Below are 23,268 nucleotides of genomic sequence, written 5' to 3'. Positions count from 1 at the left end.
TGACAATAAATTATTGACTGACGAGGTTCATAATGTCGGCTCCATGAGCTCGGACAAAAATAGCGTGAGGGTACTTGATGAAAAGGGTCAAAAGGCCTCAGATCTTCAACGTCAAGAGGTCGGGGGAATATTAAGTAAAGTCTTCATAAAGAAATTAAATACAAAAAGACAAATCGATATTTTTAGTAGGTCGGTAGATACAATACAAAACAGCTGACTCTTCAAACTACTGAACAGATTTTGATAAAAATTTCTTGGTATAAGGTATAAATAAGTAGGTACAGACTACGGTTAAAATGATGATTTTAAAGTATCCATAAGTATTTTAAAATCATCGTGATACGTATTCAATATTTACGCCTTATAATAATTACGTCGTCGTTAAACCACGAAATAAGCAATTAGTGGGATGTTTTGCTTTTAAAACCTTACATTCTCTTTAAGTAATAAATATTACCAAGTAACAATTACAATCAAAATGTAAAAAACCCAAAATGTCTTAAATTGTCAATAAGCAGTCACTTTTTTGACGCATTTTTGCAGTTTTCATTATTTTTACCTCAATTAAAATCAAAATTTTATGCGAAAATAGCCAAGTAGAATAAAACTATACCACCAATCTAGAAATCAACAATTAAAACATTTTGACTAAGGAAATTCACCCCGTTCTTTGAATAAAGTAAAAACACCATCAAAATGCATGACACTGTAAGTACCTTTAACTACTTACTTAAGAGGGGTCTCTCCGTCACTCGCTTCATACAATCGTAGTTCCAATTTCATTTGAATATTAAGCAACCAAAGTCCATGAAATTTTGCAGACATAGTCTGGAAACTAATATCTATGTCTGTGCTTTTCCAGATTTCTGTTAAAATATTCGGTTTCAAAGTTACGCGGTCTTAAAAATTTACATACAAATCTTTGAGCCCCTGTAATTTTAAAACTACATATTTTTAGAAAAATCTAAAACACCACAGACACAGATATTAGTTTCTAGAATATGTCTGCAAAATTTCATGGACTTTGGTTGCTTAATATTCAAATGAAATTGGAACTACGATTGTATGAAGCGAGTGAAGCCCTGTTAAAGCTAAAGCATGCGAGTAGATATAGATATTTACTCGTGTGCTTAAAGTATCAAAATTTTTGTATTTCGTGTTCCGTATCAGTTATCACTAGACAAAAAAGGAACCCTTATGTGATCACTTCGTTGTCTGTCTGTCTGTCGTGTCTGTCAAGACCACTGACATGGATTTACAGGTCAAAACAGAACAAGGGAATCAAAATCTACTTCGTGTTGACCTAGAACATACCTAGAACCATGATATTTGGCAGGTAGCAGGTAGCAAAGGAACCATGATATTTGGTAGGTAGGTAATGTCTTATACCTACTCGAAACACAAGTAGGTAAAAAGAAAAATCAGAAAACCGTGAATTTGTGGTTACGTCACTAAAAAAATACTATTTCTCAGATGATACGGAACCCTTCGTGGCGAGTCTTCTTTAAATACTTACAAGCGAAATCTCAAGTTTTGATCGGTCTGACCTGTAGATACGTAGATATTTACTATATCAATCACATTTTTACTCCTTTTAAAAAGTATAGATCACACTTCACACTAATATTATAAAGCCGAAAGTTTGTATGTGTGTGTGTGTGTGTGTGTGTGTATGTTTGTTACTCCTTCACGCAAAAACTACTGGACGGATTGGGCTGAAATTTAGAATGGAGATAGAATATACCCTGGATTAGCACATAGGCTACTTTTTATCCCGGAAAATCAAAGAGTTCCCACGGGAATTTTAAAAAACCTACATCCACGCGGACGAAGTCGCGGGCGTCAGCTAGTATATAATACATTATTTCTTCAATCAGATAATACGCCTGGCAGATGTATGGAAGACCTGCAACAAGATTCGCGCAGCGGCATTTCGGGTTGGCCTAAACCTATGGGATTGGTATCGTCCTTTGGATCCTGAGGGGAACTCGCTCATCTCAGGTTACTTTGTTTTTCTTATCCATAATCCATGACCAAGTAAAGATATTCAACACTACCTACACGCCATCGGCAAAGCAGCGAACGACATTTGTCCTTACTGCGTTAGGAAAGACACACCTAACCACGGAATTTTTGAGTGCACTGACGGACGGAGAACCTCTCATAAAAGCCTGGTGCCACAGATGCTGAACAGGGAAAAGAGATAAAATAAGGGTGCAATAATACTGCAGTCAATAATAAGACAAAATCTGAACAATGAATGGATCCAGGAAAAAGGCAAACGAAGCCTGACCGAACAGTTCCTTTCGTGAAGATTGCGCATCGCAGTACCAGAAAGGACGGCTAAAGAAAGCAGGAGGTTTTAGTGCGTAGACTAAAACCTTCTTTAGCCGTCCTACGACCGTCGAGCTACGGTTCGAGAGAACCTGAGTGAAGTCGGGCATGTCAATTGACATTCATGAGGATTTACAACTATGTACCTAGGATTTTATTAATTCTTGACCCAGGTAAATCATTTCTTGCCAATTTTTGGCTAAATTTAAAAAATCATAATACCACCTATATTCACGTCATTTTTATTAAAAACAGAGTCAAAGTTCGTGTCAGTGTTAGCGGGTCCACTTCGCTCGGTCCTGGGCCTTTCTGATGCAGAAATAGCGCAGATTGCGGACTACTTCCGTGCTCAGGATGGTCGCGTGCTCTACCACCAGCTGTGCCAGATCATACATGGAGAAGGTAAATACCTGACGTAGCTGTCTTCTTCAACCCACAGTCAAAGCAAGCCCACTTCACTCGGTCCTGGGCGTCTCTGATGCGAAAATTGCGCAGATTGCGCATTACTTCCGCGCTCTACCCAATGACTTTATAGAAGTCATTGGCTCTACCACCAGCTGCCAGATCATTCATGGAGAAGGTAGAGATATATCTTACTCAACTCTCTTCTTTCCTCCGGAGTCAAAGCAAGGCCTAGTGGGCCACTTCGGTTGATTCGAGACCTTTCTGATGCGGAAAGGCAGATTGCGGACTACTTCCGTGTCCAAGATGGCCACGTGCTCTACCCCCAGCTGTGCCAAATCATACATGGAGAAGGTACTTTACGAAGTTTTTATTTTTAAACCAAGAATCAAATGTCCTGATTTGCTCGGAATGCTGCGAATTACTTTCTTGCGCTGGACGACCGGCTGATGAAGAAGGTAAATAGAACCTTAAGTTAATATTTTCTTTAAACCTCTCAAAAATGTCCTGAGCCTCTTTGATGTGTCGTTACCCAGGCTGACCGCGTTCTCTGTGCCAAATCTACTTACATGGAGAAAGTAAATGGAAGCTTACGTATCTCTTATCTATAATCTAAGGTCCAAGAGATATATAAGCACTAAGACAAAAATAATCATCTTAATCAACCCTTCGTCAGCCCAATACTGAGCATCGTCTCCTGAGATGAGAAGGCTTTAGGCCATAGTCCTCCACGCTGGCTCAGTGCTGACTAGCAGACTTCACACACCTTTGAGAACATTATAGTAAAATTATGGAAAACTCTCAGGCATGGCATACAGGTTTCCTCCCGTTTTCCTTCACCATTTGAAAGTGATATTCAAGTAATTGCTTAATTTAACGCACAACTCCTAAAAGTTGAGGTGGCAGAGTTAGTGAGACACAAACACGTCGTTAAAAATACATTGCCTATTGATCTCGAAAAATAACGACTTCTAAAACGAAATGCGTGACTCTTCGATATTCCTATGTAATATTTATTGTTTGAAGGTGAAAGGTGCGTTCAATATATTACCTGTTTGGGAAAAACATTCTTTATACATTTTATTAATACATAAATGTTGTATTGAATAAGCCAAAATGTTATGAAGGCAAGGCTGTTTTATTTTCGTAAAAAACCGATAACGTTTTTTTATTACGTCAGCCAGCGATATTCAAAAAAATTCACCGATTTTTACTCCGTAAATACTCGTCCTATGACATAAATCATGATTATTATATTTTGGAGGAGGGAATATGGTTAGGGTGAATTAGATATTCTGGACCCAGCCTCAAAAGTCATCGCTTCTTCGGCCTTCGCCAATGCATAATTAAAAACACCCGTTATTATCTCGATAGAGGAAGCGAGTGGCCTAGTTACCAACGCATACAATCGATTGCGATTGTTGAGCAACATTGGCCCAAGTCAGTAACTGGATGGATGACCGACTTTAGGTCCGTATTTGGCCTTTACGTTTCCTCCGTGCCTCGGAGAGCACTTTAAGCCGTCGGTCCCGGTTATTATCACTAACACCTGATAATAATTGTAAAAACCTAAGAACCTAAATCTCGTTCTCTTAGTGAGTTGTAGTTGAGGATCTGGGAACCCACTGCATTATTGCATTGGCCAGAAAACTAGATAGTCCTCTCTGGAGGTGCTGGGGGGGTGCGCACATAGGCGCCAAGAGGTTCCCTCGGGCTTTTTAGTTATAGTTTTAGTTATAGAATTAGTTGTTAAGATAGAAATAAGTACCTACTAACATAGTTTTAAGTGATTTGTCATACTAACACAATTATGGGTCTAATGGCCTGAAATAAAAGTTTATTTTATTTTTTATTATCCCAAGAGAACTCTGCCATTATGTGATTGATGGTTGGGAGTCACGACCCGCAGCAATGAAGGAATACGACTATAAATAGGTAATTATCTGGATACCAGATGCTGGAGGTCGGGATAAGACGTCAGCAGATTGTCTGCTGGAAGCGTGCCCGCCGCCGCCGGAACCAGAATGTCACAAGCTGGACCAGTGGCAAATGCGTCGCCTGTGCTGCCTGCTTGCCACTATTGCGCAGCGCGACCTTCCGCTAAGGCCCTATTTCCAGGATTACGAACTTGTAAGTCTTTATTTATTAACAGTTTTAGACAGTAGAGTCATATATCGAATATAACATTTATTATTGTTATTGTTAGCCCGTACTGTCCCAATGCTGGGCAAAGGCCTCCTTTCTTCCTTCCACCTGTCTCTGTCTAGGAATATTTGGGGCCAGGCCGGCTTATAGGCATCGAGTTCGTCTCGCCAGCGACGCGACGCCTCGGTCTGTCTCGACGTCTTTGTCTTTTGTGGCATCCAATGTGTAGCGGTCTTTGCCCACAGTTCGTCCGATATGCGCATAACATATATTTAAGCGGCTATAATTTTTTAATAAATATTAAAAAAAAAGATTTCAAAAGTACATCATCATTACTGAGCAGGGTTTCCTCTTAGGATGAAAAGTGTTTGGCTTATACAAATTTGGGAACATCGTCGAAAACTTTTAGTAATTCAGGTTTCCTCATAATGTTTTCCTTCGTATTTAATTATTGCTTATCAAAATAGAACAGAATATATTTTTATTTAAATAAACTTTTGCAATATGGAGAACCTTGGAGGAGGATTCAGCTCATGGGCAAACTTAATGAAAAGAGACAAAACACAAACAAAACTTCAGTGTCAAAATTATTTATTTATTTGTATATAATATAAATGTACACAGCATTAATTGTATAGTTTGTAATTTCAGTAAATAAAGGCTTCTTTTGAATTGTCAAAAGAATGCCGCTCCGTGTCAATAAGTAATAAGTACCTAACTAGGTACGCACATTATCTCCGAAAAGTAGAGGTACCCGGGATCGAATTCAGGACTTCCCGATATAGCAGGTTGAAATATTAACCAATAGGCTATCATCACTTAATTATGTTAGGATGGATTATTTTCACATTAATTTGTAGGTGGCGAAAAATGACGGGCGGATAACCTTCGCCCATTTCGCCCGTATCCTGGACTACATCGGTGTGATCGTGAGCCCTGAGGACTTCAACCTGCTCGTCCGCCGCTTCATTAAGGACTCGTACACCTTGGACTACGTGGAGTTCATCAAAGCCGTCGAGGCGGTGAAGAAAGAGGGTATACAGGGACTTGGTCCGGTAAGAAAAGAAAAGAATAGAAAAAAAAATCGTAAGCTGTCGAACAAAATCTGTCTCGCTAACAGAGCAAAATTGCAATAGATTTTTATTTGTTACTTTGCGTATCCTTCAGATCCTTTTTTCCACGCACTACAAACTGTGGAATCAACTCCCTTTAGCGATTTTTCCATTAGAAATACAACATGGGGTTATTCAAGGGTTACCAACTTTCTGAAAGGCCGACAACGCATTGGCGGTTCCTCTGGCACTGCAAATGTTCATGGGTGACGATAATCACTTAACATCAGGTGACCCGCCTGGTCCTTTGCTCGCTAATTTATTAAAAAAAAAAAAAAACAATTTACTGGATGAGAGACGTTTCACATTTTCGTCTGTCTGCCAGCGGGCTATCTCATGAACCGTAAAAGGTAGAGACGTGAAATTTTCGTAGCGTATTACTGTTATAGGAACAAATAAAAAAAAATTGGTTGTCTGTAAAGTCGGTTTACTGACGATAGTTGAACGTGACAACAAAGGCCGATTGTGCTTCTTTGTCGCTCGTTCCGCGCTCTCGCTTGCACTTCAAGCCTTACATGGAACGCCTCAGAGCGAGGTAACGCCGTATGAGTCATGTTTTTTCGTGCGTGCAGCCGGCTCTATCGAATTATAAGACGTTGTCACGTGAAAAAATTCAAAATGGTTACCGTGTAAATTAAAGAAGTAGGTAACTAGTTACGTCATCTTGTACCTTTCGGTACGGAACCCTTTGTGTGCGAGTCCATCTCGCACTTGATCGGTGCTCGAATTCAATAGGTATCTAACGAGATATTGAATTCGTTTTGTCCAGGCTTACAATCACCCCAAAGCTGTAATTGATACGAGTCTTCCAAAGCTGGTTCGTCCAGAAGTAGAAGCGGGGATCTCTGTAGAGAAGTTGGGACCCTCGGAGGTGTTCCACCCCGCGCTACAACCGCCCAAACCGACGCGACAGCTCATTGATCTGATGATGCGAGTTCAGGAGTATGTATTGCAACGACGGATTAGAGTCTCTGAGTTCTTCAGAGTGAGTTCCAACTTGAAATAATCCATACTTCTATACTATAATATTAAGTTTTTTTTAAAATTCAGATACTAAGTTAGCCTTTGACTGCAATCTCGCCTGGTGGTAAGTGATGATGCAGGCTAAGATGGAAGCGAAAGGGATATGGCAGTTTTCAGTAAACCTACACCCCTTTGGTTCCTACACGGCATCGTACCAGAACGGTAAATTGCTTGGCGGCACGGCTTTGCCGGTAGGGTGGTAACTAGCGACGACGACGGCTGGATCAGACCAGAAAAGAAATTATAAAATTCCAAACCCTTGCCAGGAATCGAACCCGTGACGTCCCACTAATAAAACCACAGCGCTTACTTCTGCGCAAGCGAGGCCGTCAAAAAGAAATGCGAAAGTGTGTCCGTCGGTCTGTCTGCCTGCTTTTCACTGATTTTGACGAAAAGATACAGAGATACCTTATCTTCCGGAGAGGAGAGATCTTACAATCCGGAAAAGTGAAAAGGCTTAGGTACCCCTTTCTGGTGATGTGTGGCAGAATTTATAAACAAACGCTATTCTTTCTTTATTATTAAGACGAAAAACCAGTTTTAAACGTTATTCCCTTATCTTACAGGATTACGACCCTTTGAATTGTGGTCGTATAGCCCCTCAGCAGTTCCGCCGAGCGCTGGATGCGACAGGCCTCGGCAGCATCATGTCCAACCAGGAAGCCCTATGCGTCATGCGTCACTACGTCGACCCAAACGATCCTGAGCGAATTTGCTGGAGAACCTTTGAAGATGACTGTGATCAAGGTAGGCACTTAGCTTTATAGTAGCAGACGAACCCTTGACGATCTATTTTTTTATCATCTCGATCAGATAGTTGGCTCCTTGATACCTATTCCCCCATTATTAATCATTTTCGCATTTCTGCTCCATACCTTTTTAATGTGGGGCAGAAAAACCTTCTGGAAACAATCCACTTCCTAGTTAGTTCTTAGTAGGTAGGTACCATATGTACCTACCTACTATTTTACGTATGATAGAAATCATCATCACCGGCCCACTACAGAGCACGGGCTTCCTCTTAGAAGGAGAAGGGTTGGAAGGGTATATTTAAACCATGACATAAAAATATCAGTAGGTAGGCGCACTCCACATTTATAGGTTGCGTCATCTGTTTGGTGTGCTGTCAGTAGTCAAAGGCAAGCCAAGAAACGCAAATCTATACTTCCATGCCGATCCACAGACATAGATTGCATCCTGGGTATAGGATACCTACCTAATTTTTATTACTGCTAATCAATGAGTTCTTACGGAATTTTCGAAAACTTAAAACAAGTACGGATATTAGTTATGTAACTAGTCTAATAATCGGCTTAATTTCTCTCTTTCTTGTTTGGCCACAGTGTTCGCGCTAAAAGAGCTGGAGAAACATCCAGACGTGGTACCTGGCGCTGCAGCGGAGGCAGTCGCGGAGCTTCCCCCGCGAGGGTCTGCGGCGGAACGCGGGGGACAACTAGAGCATGAGATGGATCTGGCTCAAGCTGCGTTGTTACGTGTGCGCGCTGCGTGCAAGGAGCGCTCCATCGACTTGAGACCTTCGTTTGGAGAACATGATGAGTAAGATTTTTAAGTCTTCTAGAGCAACTGTCGACTGCTATTAGCTAGTGCTAGGTGACAAACGAAGATACAAGATACAAGATTTTTATTTGCAGAAACATTTTTTGTTTACAGTTAGATGTTTCACCTTACATAATGTTAAAAGTGAGCGTGATTTTTGGAAAAACGTTAAAAAGAAGAGTTGCTTTATGAACGCAAATACTGAAAACGACTTCAAAAGCCCCGCTTTTGATTTGACCGATTGTGATACATTTTTTTGTGATGTTCATACAATTTGTTGTTCTTTATAGACACAACAACGGGCACGTGTCACGTGCCCAAGTGCGGCGCGTGCTCGCGAGGCTGGGCGTGCTCCCCGCGCCGGCGCAACTGCGCGCGCTCGAGCAGCGCTACCTTGATGACTGCGGTTTCAGCTACGTAGCGCTGCTCGATGAGGTATGTACACTCTCTAAAGGTACCCGATTGAGTTAATTCTATTGTGTACCCGTGTCCCTCCCGTAGTCCCTGTAAGGTACGACGGGTATTTTTTTACCCGCGATCACACCGAGAAATGCAATGCTGCTAAATTAAAATGATGGTCTCTCCCGTAGTCCCTGGAAGGTACATTTCCTTGGAAAGATACTTGAATGTTATTTTCCTGAATGTCGTTTCAGTTGGAAGACAGGCCGGTCGAGAGCGCCACCATCGCGGGTCCGTCGGCTACGGTGCGTAGACCGCAGGCTCGCTCTGCGGTGGACCCGCGCGAGACAGACATTGTACAGATACTCGCTAAGATAAAGGGAAAGGTAAAGTTTAAAAGCAAAAATGTGGGTTCTTTTCAGAATAAACATTCTGATATTTTTTTGAATATTATATTATTTGCTGTCCCTGTGGGTTACATTATACAAGTGATCTCGACATCGACAGATGGTCCGCGAAGGCATACGTCCGCGTGAGTTTATCGCTCAGTTCGACAAGCGACGCGAGCTGGTGGTGCCGCGGGCTGACTTCTACCGAGGACTTGCCGCCGCAGGCTTGGCTCTCACGCCTCTCGAGATGGACACGCTTATGGAGGTGTAAGTGATCTTGTCATCGACAGATGGTGCTTGGTGGATATGCCAATGCAATTAAATAAAATAAAATGCTGCACCTAGCGCCATCTAGTCAGCTTTCAAGAAGTTTTAGAGCAAATTAAATGGCGCTAGGTGTATTCCGAGATTTCAACAAGCATTTGTGTTTAGTTTGGTGGTAGTAAAAGAAATTGCAGGGTGGCTTTACCCTCGAAGTTTTTCATCGGTTTCAGATTCTGCGCGCCGGGTCGTCGCCGTTACATCGAGTACGACAGATTCTGCGCAACCGTGGGCGAAGCACTGACACAGAGTGGATTGGAACGAGCTCCTTTATTGGAACCCATCCCACACATTCCCACGATAGACTCCCCGCTCAACTACCTCAACTTCGAGGAACGGAGCGTGGTCGCTGGAGCATTGGCCAAGCTGGCAAAATATCCCGATCAGCTGTCGAACATCCTGGAGGTTTTCAAGGTAAGCATTGCCGTCTTACTCGGGCTAAAGATTAAGTGTAAGGGTAGGTACCTATCTGGCGGGGGGTTGCCACGACAATAAGTGTCTGCCAATGCGTGACGTGATTTTTAATAAATACTAAGTATTCCGAAGAAAATATAAAAAAATTATAAATGAAACTTGGACCTAAGATTTTTTACACCTTTATCTCCCAAAGCTACCATGATCCAAGCTTCATAGTCACTGATCGTTCTTTTCTGTTTTGGCCCTCGCGAGCTCTTAGCCCAATAGATAGTCAGTGTACCAATTATAAAACCATTCCAGACTTACAAAAAATAAACATGTTCGCAATGAGGAACTTTTCAGAACGTATTCCAATCAATTACTTTTCATCAAAATGCTTAGTCAGTAGATTTTTCAAGTTATTTTCCTAACCCTACAGGATTCGGACAAGGAGCGTTGTGGCACGATACCGCGCATTGCAGTAGAGCGAGCATTGTGCCGGCGCGACCTGCTGTCGCTTGTATCAGCTCGCGAAAGAGATCTCATCTACAAGTGCTTTGGCTACAGGAGAGGCTGTGGAGACGAGGTCAGTTATACATCTCCCTGTATCTGGTGAAAAAAATACTTGCGGAGGACAAAAATGCATAAGGCTGAGATCTATAGAGAACTTTAACTTTGCTCAGACTAAGTTTCAGTTAAAACGAGACAGATTTATGCCAGTGATATAGCGCTGTCTCGTTTTAACAGTGTCTTAAGTCTAAGCTAAGTCAGACTTCGTCTGTGGTGGCGTTTGCTGGCGCGCGTGTTGTGACTTTTTGGAGTGTTTTTTTTTTGTTAAAACTGACTGGAAAGCGCTCTAAGGGGGTGCCGTGCGTATGTCGGTGAGCGCCGGCACAGACGGGGTCCATACTTGTATAGTTTAACTAACTTGTTACAAATAACTACAAACTTGACATTGGCTAATCATTGCAAAAGCCAGACGAGAAAAAAAAAAAGGCTAAGTCAAAGTGCGCTCTATAAATCGCAGCCTAAGAATCGCATAACGCACGCAATGGACTAGTGCGACACAAACATCGTACAGTCGAAGGGACTTTTGTCCTCCCTAGAGTATAAATTTTCTTTGTTTTTGTCCTCCGCGGATCCGTCGTCTGCGCAGCCCCTAAAGCACCAACATGCCAACCTCAGTCAATCGTCAGTAGGTATACGCTAAAGAAACTGAACCGATTGTATAAAACCGGAACGTTATTAGTGTCTAGGTATAGTTACAGATCCACCTGCAAAAAACTGCAGTTTGATTGCAGTTGGCACAACCGAGTATTCCGTTTGCAGTTCTAATACCTACCTACCTACCTACACAGCCCAACATCCAGTCGGTCGGCAGTTACGATGCAGTTGTCAACTGAAATCACTAGGTTACTGCTTCCCAACTGCAATTTTGCAGTCGTGGTCTCAGTCCAAATACTGTCAGTCCATTAGGCCTTAATAACACGTGCCAAGACAGGCATTCAAAATGTGGATAACGGTGCCTGGTTATTCACTTAGTCAAAAAAATTGGTTGTCTGTAAAGTCGGTTTACTGCGATAGTTGAACGTGACAACAAAGGCCGATTGTGCTTCTTTGTCGCTCGTTCCGCGCTCTCGCTTGCACTTCAAGCCTTACATGGAACGCCTCAGAGCGAGGTAACGCCGCATGAGTCATGTTTTTTCGTGCGTGCAGCCGGCTCTATCGAATTATAAGACGTTGTCACGTCAAAACCAGCTCAATTTTTGCCTAAATGTTTGGCGCATATCAACCACGCCACTATTGAAGTTTGTACGAAAATCCATAAGCAAGCTAACTCTTACTTACCAACTTTTTAATACCTACCTTCCAATTTCCAGGTAAACTACAGAGCCCTGTGCAATGCTCTGGACGTCCTGCATGCAACTTCCAGGGCACAGCCATGTTGAGTCTTCTGCACCGCACGTTTTTCAATAAATTAATTTTTAAATCATTGCTGTTACTATTTAGCTATTCCCTAACCTGTACTTTATTATTTATTTCATAGCTTCTTTTTAGCAAAGGGGTTGTAAATGGGTTAAGATGAGTCAGACTGGAAACTCGTAAGTCTGAATAGCTTTTCATGTTTTACACAGCGTCCAAGCACATAATGACCTTTTCTCAAAATGTTCTTTTTGTCATTTCCCGGAATGTCTTCTCATGTCAATCAAATCCTCAATCCTTATGATGCAAGGTACTGAACTCCTTGGAGGACATTACAAAAAAGAACATTTTGAGAAAATGCCATTATGCGCTTGCACAATGTACCTACATTTAGCAGAATAAAAGTAAATTCTGAGATATTCAATTTTCAGGTTGTTTTAGCCTATTGTTTCAGCAGCCCCTACATAAGCAGTTGAAATCAATCAAGAAAAGACAAAAGTCAACATTTTATTTACATATTTATTTCGACATACAACTTGTATATCAGCAAAGTTTGTTCATGTCCGAGTACTTATTTTCTAATTTCATCCCTACTCAGTGGAAGATACAAGTTTGTATAAAATACATGATTCCGGTTTCCTTGTTTCGATATCAAAATTATAAATTACAAATCTACATTTTTCTGCAATGAGATCCAGAACAAAACAGTGTAGGGAGGCACTCACACTCGCAAACGCACGCACGAACTCACGGCTCCACATCGACGGGACAAGGACACGGCTATTCACTAACGTTAAGCTCTGTATAGTAATTATTTATCATTCTAACAATCAGTTAAAAAGGTAAGAGAATGTCAAAATTGAATCTAATCAGCAATAATACTCAAGTTACTCTATAAATCCATACTATATTACTTTAATTTTATGCACGACCGCTCCGGCTGCGATCACGTCACATATGACGTACTATTTATTTTTATCCTTAAAAATTTTCTTAATTTTTATTTCTTAAATTAATCGTGTGGAATGGAATGACGCGTCCCCGGCGCGGCGCTCGCAGCGGGCGCGGGCGCGGGCGCGGGGGACGCGCATGACCGATCACTTAACCTGCAACAAACGAATGTACTGTTACAACTGGGCATGACTCGTCTTTCAGACTGCGAAGGGTTCAACATACTCCATGACGCCACAACTTGTAACAAAACATTGAGGCTTAACCTACACTGGTAGGCGTCAAAGCGTCAAATGTTATTTACATTTGACGCTAGATAGGCTATGAAGTGACTAGAAATCTTTGATTTCTCAGTCACTTCTAGCCATCACATGTCGACTCAGAATCAAACAGTGTCCTCATTCTAGTTCACTCTGTTCAATCTTGACTAGGCTATCACCGCCCTACCGCTGTTAATGCTTTAGATATTGATAGATTATATTATCAACTTTTAACATCCTGGTAACATTTTTCATAGAATCAGTTAAATCAAAAGTTATCGGAAATTTCTACTGGAAATAACGCATTTCATCATTGGCTGGTTTCCAAATACATTTACGTAGTAAACAGTAAATCCATGCCAAGATCTTATTAATTTTAGTAGCCATTGCATTTATAATTTATACTGGACTTCAAAACATTTCTGCAAGGACGAGAATCTAGAGTTTATTTCCTATGAACATTTCACTGTCTATTGTCAAAGTTACTCTCTCACTCCTCTCGTTAAAACATTAACAAGGGTTAAAAAATATGTAAATTACCTTACTATTGGACTGAGATGACTTTCGGCAGGTACTGTTTTGTGTTTAGTAGGGCTGGTGCCTCTGGTTGGCGCGGCCGCCGCCTCCGCCGCCGCGTTGCTTGCCACCCTGGTAGCCAGCTGCAACATCATCAGAGACTGTTGAACATAATAACACACACAGACATTACATGCAGCCCTATTGTCAAACTTTCATATCATTAAATACGATTAAGGATCAGCGCACACTGAGTAGCAAAATTCTTGAGCAGTTTTTATTGATGAGTTGATAATAATGAACTAAATGACAATTAAAATAGAGTTCAAAATAGCATGCAAGAGAATTCCTTGTGATTTCTCTTTCACACATTTTTCTATTTTAGTTGTATAGTGTTGATTATTATCAATTCATCAATGATACCTACTCAAGTATTTTGCTGCTCAGTGTGCGCTGATTTATAAATGAACATTGCTCGAGCATTTTGCCGCTCGGTTTGTACTAAAACTAAGGCATTGCTTGCGATTGGCTAAGTTTTTTAAACAAATGTATCTTTTGGAGTAAAGTAGTCAGTGGAGAGCGTAACAAGTTTGGGAACGAGCGGACAACTTTTCTGACCTATCTTAGGTTAAGTAGGTTTTAGTTTTACTACCTCTAAAATTACTAGGAAATTACGACCCTCGGTGGTCGAAATATTTTAATATTACTATAAAGGCGTCAGCCGTTTCTTTACGCATGCGAATGCGTCGGTGTGATAAAGGCGTTAGGAATGAGCGCAAGTTTCAACGGGACATTTTAAATGACGAAACATGCGGAGACAAAAGTTGCACGTGAGCTCTCTCCCATTCTCATAGGGCCAACTAAACCGATAAATTTTTATTAGGGTGGAACAGACGACGAAACCAAGAAAATATTAAATGTCACACACCTCATATTTAAGATCAAGTGTACAGTGAATTCAGCCAATCACAACAATTGCGATGTAATTATAATAATCAAGTTTAACAATACGGCCACAGTTAAAACAAAACCGGTCATACTTGGTGTTAGTCATGCGAGTTATTAAAGTAACGGTACACACGTAACGGGAAAACCACAAGATATTGAACTCTTGAAGACTGGTTGCCGAAAACCTTTTTTTGTGTATAAAGCAATTAAGGATTACAAGTAATACTTATATGTACATACATATTATTATCGTATAGTTTTTCTTTTTATCTTAAGAGTTTATGAATTATGATTGATATTACCTACACATTCAGGAAAAATGTGAATCAAGAGGTTCAAGATATAGATCTTTGAAATATCTGAAAACTATTTCACAAAGCTAACATGAAATTAGTGCAAGCATATCTTTACAAGTAATTGTAAGAAAAAATCTACAAAATTAGTTTCAACTAGTGCACAAATATCTAAGCAAGACAATAAGTAGAACTTTTAATGATGAATTATTAAATTGTTCTGAACACTTCTACACTATAAAAGCCGTTTTTACCAAATGAGAGGTTACACCCATGTAGGGGTAGCCATTATTTGAAACAACTAGTTGAGAGGCTGGCGAACAAAACGGTGTAATTACACGAAATTTTTTATAGGAGTAAAAACTAAACGGAAGCTGCTGATACTTTACTGTAATTGTACTGTTTTGATCGCATCGATCGATTGTACGGTTCGAATTCACAAACTGCACTCACTTTTAACAGTTTAAAGCTGTTTGGCCTGAAAATGAGTTCAGATATGTATGCAGGCCAAAAACGCCCAGATAAACAAAGGTTTTAGTGTAATTACACCGTTTTGTTCAAAGCTCCTCAGTTTTTTACTTTTACTAGATTAAGTTTGTTTTCAGTGGTTTTACAAATATACTCCTACTCTGTTGCAGCACCCTGCATTATCAAATACCGATTTCTTTCCGACACTCCGATATAGCTCAAACAAAAATTGAAAATTGATACCATTATAATAACGCAAGGTAATAGAATAGTAAAATTTTGAAGATTATTTTACGTCCAACTAGTTTTACTTCAAACTAATTCAGCGCATTTATTGTTTTGAATTTCAAGTAACCCCAAACATTGTGATCGGAATTCGCTTACGTGATACCGTGAAACGGCCAACAGGATAAAATAGCCCAAAGTTGAAAACCTGGTATAAGTGTCGTAAGGAGTGTAACCTCGCATAAGTACTATATAATGATGCAAGTAAATTACTTATTTTTACTATGAAATAAGATTAATATTTCACATTTAATTAATACTCATAATGGTCATTTTTAGTAGTTCAAACTTCAAAGTATAGTTTTTGAGCAACAATTACATGCAAAAATCGTTAATTGCAATACTACAAATCTATACAAACAGGTGATTACAGACAGCTATTCAACATACCAAACGTTTTGGTTATTCATATAGCTAAGAGTACACAATCGAAGAATTACTTTGGGCATAAATGCAAAAAAAAGCGCAGCTGGCCAAAACGTTTGTGAAGACAATGGGTGCGATACAATGAAAAATATCGCACTCTCAGCGAGGAAATCTCGCATCAGCCTTAGTTTATACCTGAATACTGGCTATTGCAAGCAATTTGCTCAGTCCAACTCGAAATTTTGATTGCAGAGCGCGAAGTGAGTAATAAAAGGGCCATTGGAAAAGTATGTAAATCTTTGGAAGAATTTTGCCTAGGTAAGTTAATTGTTTGAGCCAAATTTTGATGTCAAGTTCAGGGCTAGGATGGACAAATTTTGAAAAATCTTACCAACCGCACAAAACGTTTTCATGGACCAGTAGAGTCAGTATGAGATTAAACATCTCACCAACCTTGACCTAATTCAAGCGTCGAAACGAAATAACTAAAACAAAATGGTCGTAAAGCCCCCTATTTTAAAGTTAAATACTACAGTAGCACTGATTTTGATTTCGCAATGTTTTCGCTTGGAATGCTGGCTGTAGATTTATTTTATTTATGAACGAATTTGAGCTTTAAAAAAAGACAAATTCTGTTTTAGTATAACGAAGTGTTTCGGACGCTCAAATTCTATCAATGTTGATGAAATGTTAAACCTGCCAGTCTTGTTAAAAAGCGGCTAACCCTGAGTTTCTAAATATTGTCAAAACGCATGGGCATTTAGAAAAACTACTGTTTCTAAAAAGAATGCTACATGGAACAGCTTTGAGCTAGATCCTTTCATAGCATAATATTTTAGACACATTAGTTTTTCAAAAACTCGCATGTTTTTTGGCAACACAAACTAGCTTTTAGGGTTGTTACTTTTTAACAAAAGGACAGCAGAAATCTTATAGTAACCCCACAGTATGCAAGTAACGAGCGAGGCTATCGACAGATCTCGGCCGAGAGTGCAACCTTATGGGGTGGGGTGGGTGAGGACGGAAGTACCTTTCCCGCGAGGAGCCGCGCGCGCGCCGTACCCGCCCTCGTACCCTCCGTACCCGCCGTAGTCTGCCCGCAACACAAAGCCATTAGTCGTCAGCCTTATGCGCCGGCTTTCCTTCATCGACCACTTCACTTCTGGGCACGAGTCTCCTCTCACAATGAGGTCGGTTTATGTTGTCCACCGTGCTGGCCTAGTCCGGATTGGCAGATTTCAAACCCCGCCGAGAACATTATGGGGAACTCTCAGGCATGCAGGTTTTCTCACGTTTTCCTGCACCGTTACAGCAAGCAGAAGCATTGATAGCCCAGTGGTTAAAACGTCGCCCTCCTATTTAGAGGATCCAGGGTATGATCCGGGTGATGCACCTCCAACTTTTCGGAGTTCTTGTGCGTCATTTCGCATCGCTTGCTCATCCTTGGCCACAGCAAAACCATGTTTTTTGTAATTTAATCTATCTATAGCTTTATAATCTCCTACACAGACATCAAAGTACATCCTAGGTTCCTCCTACTTATTCAAATGTAACAGACAACAACCTAATACTACCAAGATGTTTTCTTACTCACGAATGCCTTTTGTTCTCCTGTTTGCAACTCCTTTTCCAAATTCTTAATTTTATATTCTTTGACAATATGTAATATAATCGTTATATCAAGCAAATCCACTCTACAGAAATATGATTTCCCATCTAACTACTATAAAAATGTATATTTTAATATAGAAAATAAATAATTATTATATCAAAAGTCAATTAAAAGTATCTCATTCAAATTATTTTTTTGATAGAAATGTAACTAATTGAATGATATATTAGGTAGTATATTAAATGGATATAAATAGATTGATATCAGTGTTGTATGAGAATTGAAATTAATTTTCAAGATAAAAGTAATATATAGGTATTGTATCTAGTTGAAACAGGCGGTAGTGTGGTCCCATCATGCGATGTTAGTGGCCGGTGGCGAGGGGGCGAATGGGGGGGTGAGCGGGAAAGGCGAGGAATATATGGAAACACATTGATTTTTTGGTAACAGTGCTTTATTCAAAAGCTTCATCATATCTTTATCACTTTCACAATGTCTCTCCATATATTACCCCAATTACCCAAATGTAGCATGTAGCGAGAGCGTTAATAGGTAAAATAAAAAAATACCAAAAAACAAATAAAACTCGGGCGACATTGCTACATATGTCAAAAGTGGTATTACAAATAAACACTTATAAAACATAAGGCGGTAACATATATGTACAAACATAGTACCTAGTGAAACAATGATAAAGAGTGATCGATAGCTGCGTGGCACTCGCTACTCCGCTATGGATACAAACGGGCAGCTCAGTGATGCAAATTAGTGGAAATTAACTAAGTTATGCAAATAAAAGTATGATATCCGGAAGTACGATACACTAAATGATCTCGAGTCAGGCCGATTACACAAAAGACAATTTATTCAAGGATCAGAAACTGTCGCCCCGACAACATTCACTACACATTATCTCGATAGAATATCAATGTAAATACGCAGTTATAATAGAAAAATAAATATTTTCTACGCACTAAGACATACATCTAAGGTTCACGCGACGCCGATCTCCCCTCGGGAGGTCACAGGACGGAGGGGCTCCTCTTACGCTACCTAGCGCGGCGACGCCCGCGCGCCGCCGCCTTACTCTACGTTTACATCTAGATCAGGTAACATCAGTCGAGGTAATGTGTCGGTGAGCAGCCAGCGATGCTAGCTTACTAGTGCTGCTTGCCGCGTTTACCGTAATTGGGGTAGCCGGAGTAATCGTATCCGCCGTAGCCCCCGTAGCCGTCGTATCCGTATCCGCCGTAGCCGTAGCCGTCGTAGCCGCCGCCGTATCCGCCCTGGCCGTAGCCATAGCCGCCGTAGCCCTGGTTGCCCCACGCGCCCTGGCCGCCGTAGCCTCCGCGACCCCCGCGCCCGCCCCGCGCGCCTCGGCCGCCGCGCCCGCCCCGAGCCCCCATCCCTCCGGGGCCGTCGGGCTTGGGCGTCGCGCGCTTCACGTCAACCTGCAGGGGAAAACTACATGTAGCCATGCTGTTGTGTTACACTACCAATTTATAAATTAAAGCCAACACAATTCCCTTTCCAGAGAACGAAATAGGCACCTATTCTTACTGTAGTAGCCTCTAAATATACAATTTACGAAATTTTTGTAGTTACAAAAACACAATAGACAAATTAGAAATCTTAATGTGCTTATGTCTCCTGCACTCAATTAAAATATAGAACCCTAAAGACAATAATCTAATTGTTAACAACTAAGAAATTAGAAAACTATGCACCCTACGCACAAAAGGAACACCATGATCAAAATGTATACAAACCTCTTTGCCGCCGATTGTCTGTTTGGGTGTCTTCAGCAGTTCATTGACCACCTGCTCAGATTCAAATGTGATGAAACAGAAGCCTTTCCTTTGATTCTTGGTCTTGTCAAACGGCATCTCAATGTCTATGACCTGTAAAGAGTAAAAGCCAAATGAGCAAAACATTGCATTGTGTAATCAGTAATTATTTTTTCTAATTTTGAAGTTGTTCAGTGGCCCGGATTCCTCTTCACTAGCATTCGAGAATTTTATTATCTCACCACAACCGGAATTTTCATCATACATTTGTTTATGCAACTTAAGATATTGTATCGTTATTAGTTATTACTATTTAATTTGTAGGAATTAATTATGATGTTAAACACTAAAAGCCCTGTCCAAAGTCACAAGTTAAAAAAATAAAACAATAGAATAAAGAGAACATACTAATACTATAAAAACTAAAGACTTGTTTGTTTGTTTGTAAACTACACTGAACTATTATTAATAACTCTTTCACCATTGGAAACCTACATTTTCCAGAAGTAGAGCTGTTTTAAAAAAAATACTTACTGTTCCAAAATTACTGAAGAAGTTTTTGATTTCATCATCTGAGATTTCACTGCTGAGACCTCCCACAAATATTTTTCCATGCCTAGCTTTCGCTTTTTTGGGATCTACTTTTTTGTTGTTGATGGTGTGATCCCCCGCCGCCATGACCTTGTCTATGGAATCTGGTGCCTTGAAGACGATGAAGGCGAAGCCCCGCGACCTGCCAGTGTTTGGATCTGTCTTGACATTGATACTTTCGATTTCACCATAAGCACTGAAGTGATCACGTAATTCCTCTGCAACAAAGTTTAACTTGTAAGCTCTAGTTGTAGAACAAAGTACATTTCTATGAAATACATATACATCAGAAGAGTGGGTATAGTTTCTTCAAAAAACTTCAGAAGCAGAACTGAAATATTCATCATTAAATTGACTAGGCTGGATCCAGGTGGCATAACACCATGGTGTATGGCAGTCCCTACAAGACTCATGTTCATCATCAGCAGTGGATGATGATGATGATTAGAATTGATTGTTTTAAATTAAATTGAAATTACACGAGAATACATAATTAATGAGTAATTAAGATTGATTAGTGTTTAAATTAATTTATTATATGAAAATAACAATAATTATGAATAAATGAGATCATCCGTACAAAAATAAGGTAACTGTAAAGACTCATGTTCAATGTCTAAACAAGGTTATTGACCTCTGTTTTTGCAAACCTGTGAGGTTATGCACATGCTAGCCGCCCAATTTTCTTGTATTTTTTATTATATATTCCTATTTATATGAGGACACATTAGTACAGCAATCAAGATTAGAAAGTCAATAACACTTACTGTCTGTGGTTTCCCAGCTCAGGCCTCCAACAAAAAGTTTTCTGTAATCACACAACAAAATAATCAACATAGGAATACAAAAACAATGGATTGCCTCTATGTATAAAGGAACTGACTTAAATTATTACAATTTAACATTAACACTATGCAGTACTTGTTTACAGTACTTTACAGCTACTTTTTTTGTTAAAAACAAACTCCAAGCACTGCAGCAAAACAAATTACCTGTAAGTTACAAAAATTAAACTGCAAAATTTAATATCAAGACAACGAGAAAATGATAACAAGAATGTTACAGTGATCGCAAGATTTGAAATTGGCAAGAGTGAACGAGGCCCAAAGTTAAGTGGCCCACAATCTAGTCAGTTTGGCGAGTACTTAGTGTGAGCCTTGCGGATATATACCATGACGTCCCTCGGCGGCGGCTGCGGCGGCGGCGCAGGCTCACACCTGCAGAGAGACAGGGCGTTAGTGGCTCCCAACTGACCGCCGACATGCTCTACCGATTTGAAATCTTGCAAGAAGCTCACGGTCCACGCGCGATCAGTGACCGTAACATTCAATCTAACCACTAGGACGATGCAAAACAAGATGCGAAAATCAATAACGGGACCGCGCCGGCGGGAAAGTGACGCGCGCGGCGACGCCATTTTGCGTCGGGCGGCTACAAAATGATTTTACTAAGTTCGTAACCTGCGCTTAATCTGAAATGAAAACTACGACAGAGAGGACTTAATTTAATGCGCGAAGAAACCACTGCAAGGATAAAAACATTGAATTTTGAAAAAACCTTGTGGATTAAAATAGATTAAAATGCCGATAATGAAAATATGCCGACCGACGCCGCCATTGCGGCGAGCGGTAATCGTTACTGTGAAAATAAATTTAGAACGCAAATAGCTAATTCATAGTTCAATACTTAATGTTTTACTATAAAAATATCGCAAACAAGTATTTTAATGATAATTAGAACGATTATAACTTTACCTGTCGTCATCGCGTCCCGGGGCGTCCGCACTATTATGTTCCTGACCATCACCACCACCGTTCTCCGCATTTCCATTCACTTGATTATCAGTAACGTCTTGTGCAAAATTATCGTTATTGGCCATTATTACTAAATTTAGACTTAAAAGTAACAATACACTATAACCTAAGGTCCATACACGACCTTCGACGCCGAATGCCAAATGCAGAAGAATGAAAGAGGGCGTATGATGAGTCGGCGCGTAATGCTTCGCTATGTTGGCTAAGCGTCAAAGGGACGCCACTTTTTTGCACACAATGACTCGATCAACCAATGAAAAGCGCGTACTCGCTATGAGGTCAATGGCATGTACCGGTATCAACAAGGATGAAACATAAAGAAATACTGAGAGTAAAAGAGAAAGAGGAACATAGCAGAAAAATCAATATTTTACCAACACTGAGAAAATAATACCGCCAAGCCGCCTAGCCGATTCAATGAAGCTAGTCGTTCAGAAATAAAACTAATAAATATTGGACTCAATTATTTAAAATTTATTAAGTGTGCGTATTTATGTTATTTAATTATTATTTGATAAAAGTGTAATTAAATAAAAATAAATCAAAAAACTGAATTTAGTTATTTAATTTTATTCTATAGCTTCAATTATTCTATAAACTAAGTACCTTCTCTATGCTTAGCTGTGGTGTTGCCATATTATTTGTACTGCAAACATTTTTTTTTATTTAAATACAAATTAACTCATCGTAACTACATAATATTTTAAGTATGTTGATCTATTGGCATTAATATCTCACATTTTCACTAAACTAACTGTAGAAGGCGACTTATTAAAATGGCATAAAACTATTATATCTTGACCCTTGTTATAAGAGAACTTTTTTCTGTTTATATGCTCAAAAATATACCTAGATAGGTAACTACATTACATATTATCTTGAATGTATCATAACCAATCATAACCGTTAGAAAGTAATGTATTCCTTGCTTACAATCGCTAAAACTTTACGAACCAAAAGATGATGAGAGGACGATAAATTAATTTTTCCTTTACCTCCTCAAAATGGGAGGAAAAATATTTTATCATGCCCACATACCTACTTGCGACGGAATGGCGGCCAATGTCCACAGAAATTAGCCATCTGAATGGTATAAGACTGTGTGCCAAGGTGCGTGCAAACACAATTTTACTCTATTCCTCTAATAATATTATCAAACTTTCCGATGGGACAGCAATGCGATACGACCGGAGAGATATCAGGTGCAAGATGAACGGCTCCAAAAAATGGATGTGACACATTGCCAACTTGTAGTGCGGACTGGATAAGGGCAAAACTCTAGCAACGGTTACAAAGTAAGCAATAATGAGAGCATAGCGAACAGATTTTTGTTGTAATTTGCAGCAAAAGTTTCAAAAATTAACTAGTTACCTGTA

The 23,268-nt window shown here is 40.0% G+C and overlaps 2 protein-coding genes and 1 non-coding gene across 9 annotated transcripts; 1 reads left to right on the top strand and 2 right to left on the bottom strand.

Moving 5' to 3' along the window:
- The first annotated feature begins 511 nt into the window (after nucleotides 1–511).
- LOC123869233 lies at nucleotides 512–12,071 on the top strand. The gene is made up of 14 exons (XM_045912057.1): nucleotides 512–708; nucleotides 1,878–2,001; nucleotides 2,590–2,736; nucleotides 4,691–4,866; nucleotides 5,742–5,936; nucleotides 6,763–6,978; nucleotides 7,583–7,763; nucleotides 8,360–8,573; nucleotides 8,864–9,008; nucleotides 9,227–9,358; nucleotides 9,480–9,628; nucleotides 9,856–10,096; nucleotides 10,518–10,664; nucleotides 11,959–12,071. The coding sequence occupies exons 1-14, from the start codon at nucleotides 697–699 to the stop codon at nucleotides 12,025–12,027; spliced, it is 2,148 nt and encodes a 715-aa protein (XP_045768013.1). The 5' UTR covers nucleotides 512–696; the 3' UTR covers nucleotides 12,028–12,071.
- Nucleotides 12,072–12,495: 424 nt separating this feature from the next.
- LOC123869244 (RNA-binding protein squid) lies at nucleotides 12,496–22,062 on the bottom strand. 7 transcript variants are annotated; one of them, XM_045912083.1, is made up of 8 exons: nucleotides 21,833–22,062; nucleotides 20,846–20,886; nucleotides 20,022–20,296; nucleotides 19,470–19,601; nucleotides 18,884–19,151; nucleotides 17,119–17,181; nucleotides 13,753–13,889; nucleotides 12,496–13,107 (listed from the first exon to the last, which is right to left on the bottom strand). In XM_045912083.1, exons 1-7 carry the CDS (start codon nucleotides 21,955–21,957, stop codon nucleotides 13,798–13,800), a joined length of 996 nt encoding a protein of 331 aa, XP_045768039.1. In that variant the 5' UTR covers nucleotides 21,958–22,062; the 3' UTR covers nucleotides 12,496–13,107; nucleotides 13,753–13,797. The 7 variants fall into 7 exon arrangements, with proteins under 7 accessions (XP_045768039.1, XP_045768040.1, XP_045768041.1 ...); XM_045912084.1 differs by having other exon boundaries at nucleotides 13,758–13,889; XM_045912085.1 differs by having other exon boundaries at nucleotides 13,753–13,871.
- On the bottom strand, nucleotides 20,362–20,430 carry LOC123869264. Its single transcript, XR_006796854.1, has one exon. It is a non-coding gene; the product is annotated as a small nucleolar RNA snR61/Z1/Z11 (small nucleolar RNA).
- Nucleotides 22,063–23,268: the final 1,206 nt, after the last annotated feature.

This window comes from Maniola jurtina, chromosome 10 (assembly GCF_905333055.1).
Source record: "Maniola jurtina chromosome 10, ilManJurt1.1, whole genome shotgun sequence".
Classification (NCBI taxonomy): domain Eukaryota; kingdom Metazoa; phylum Arthropoda; class Insecta; order Lepidoptera; family Nymphalidae; genus Maniola; species Maniola jurtina.
The sequence above is the reverse complement of the archived record's forward strand: the minus strand, read 5'-3'. Positions and strand labels throughout refer to the sequence as shown.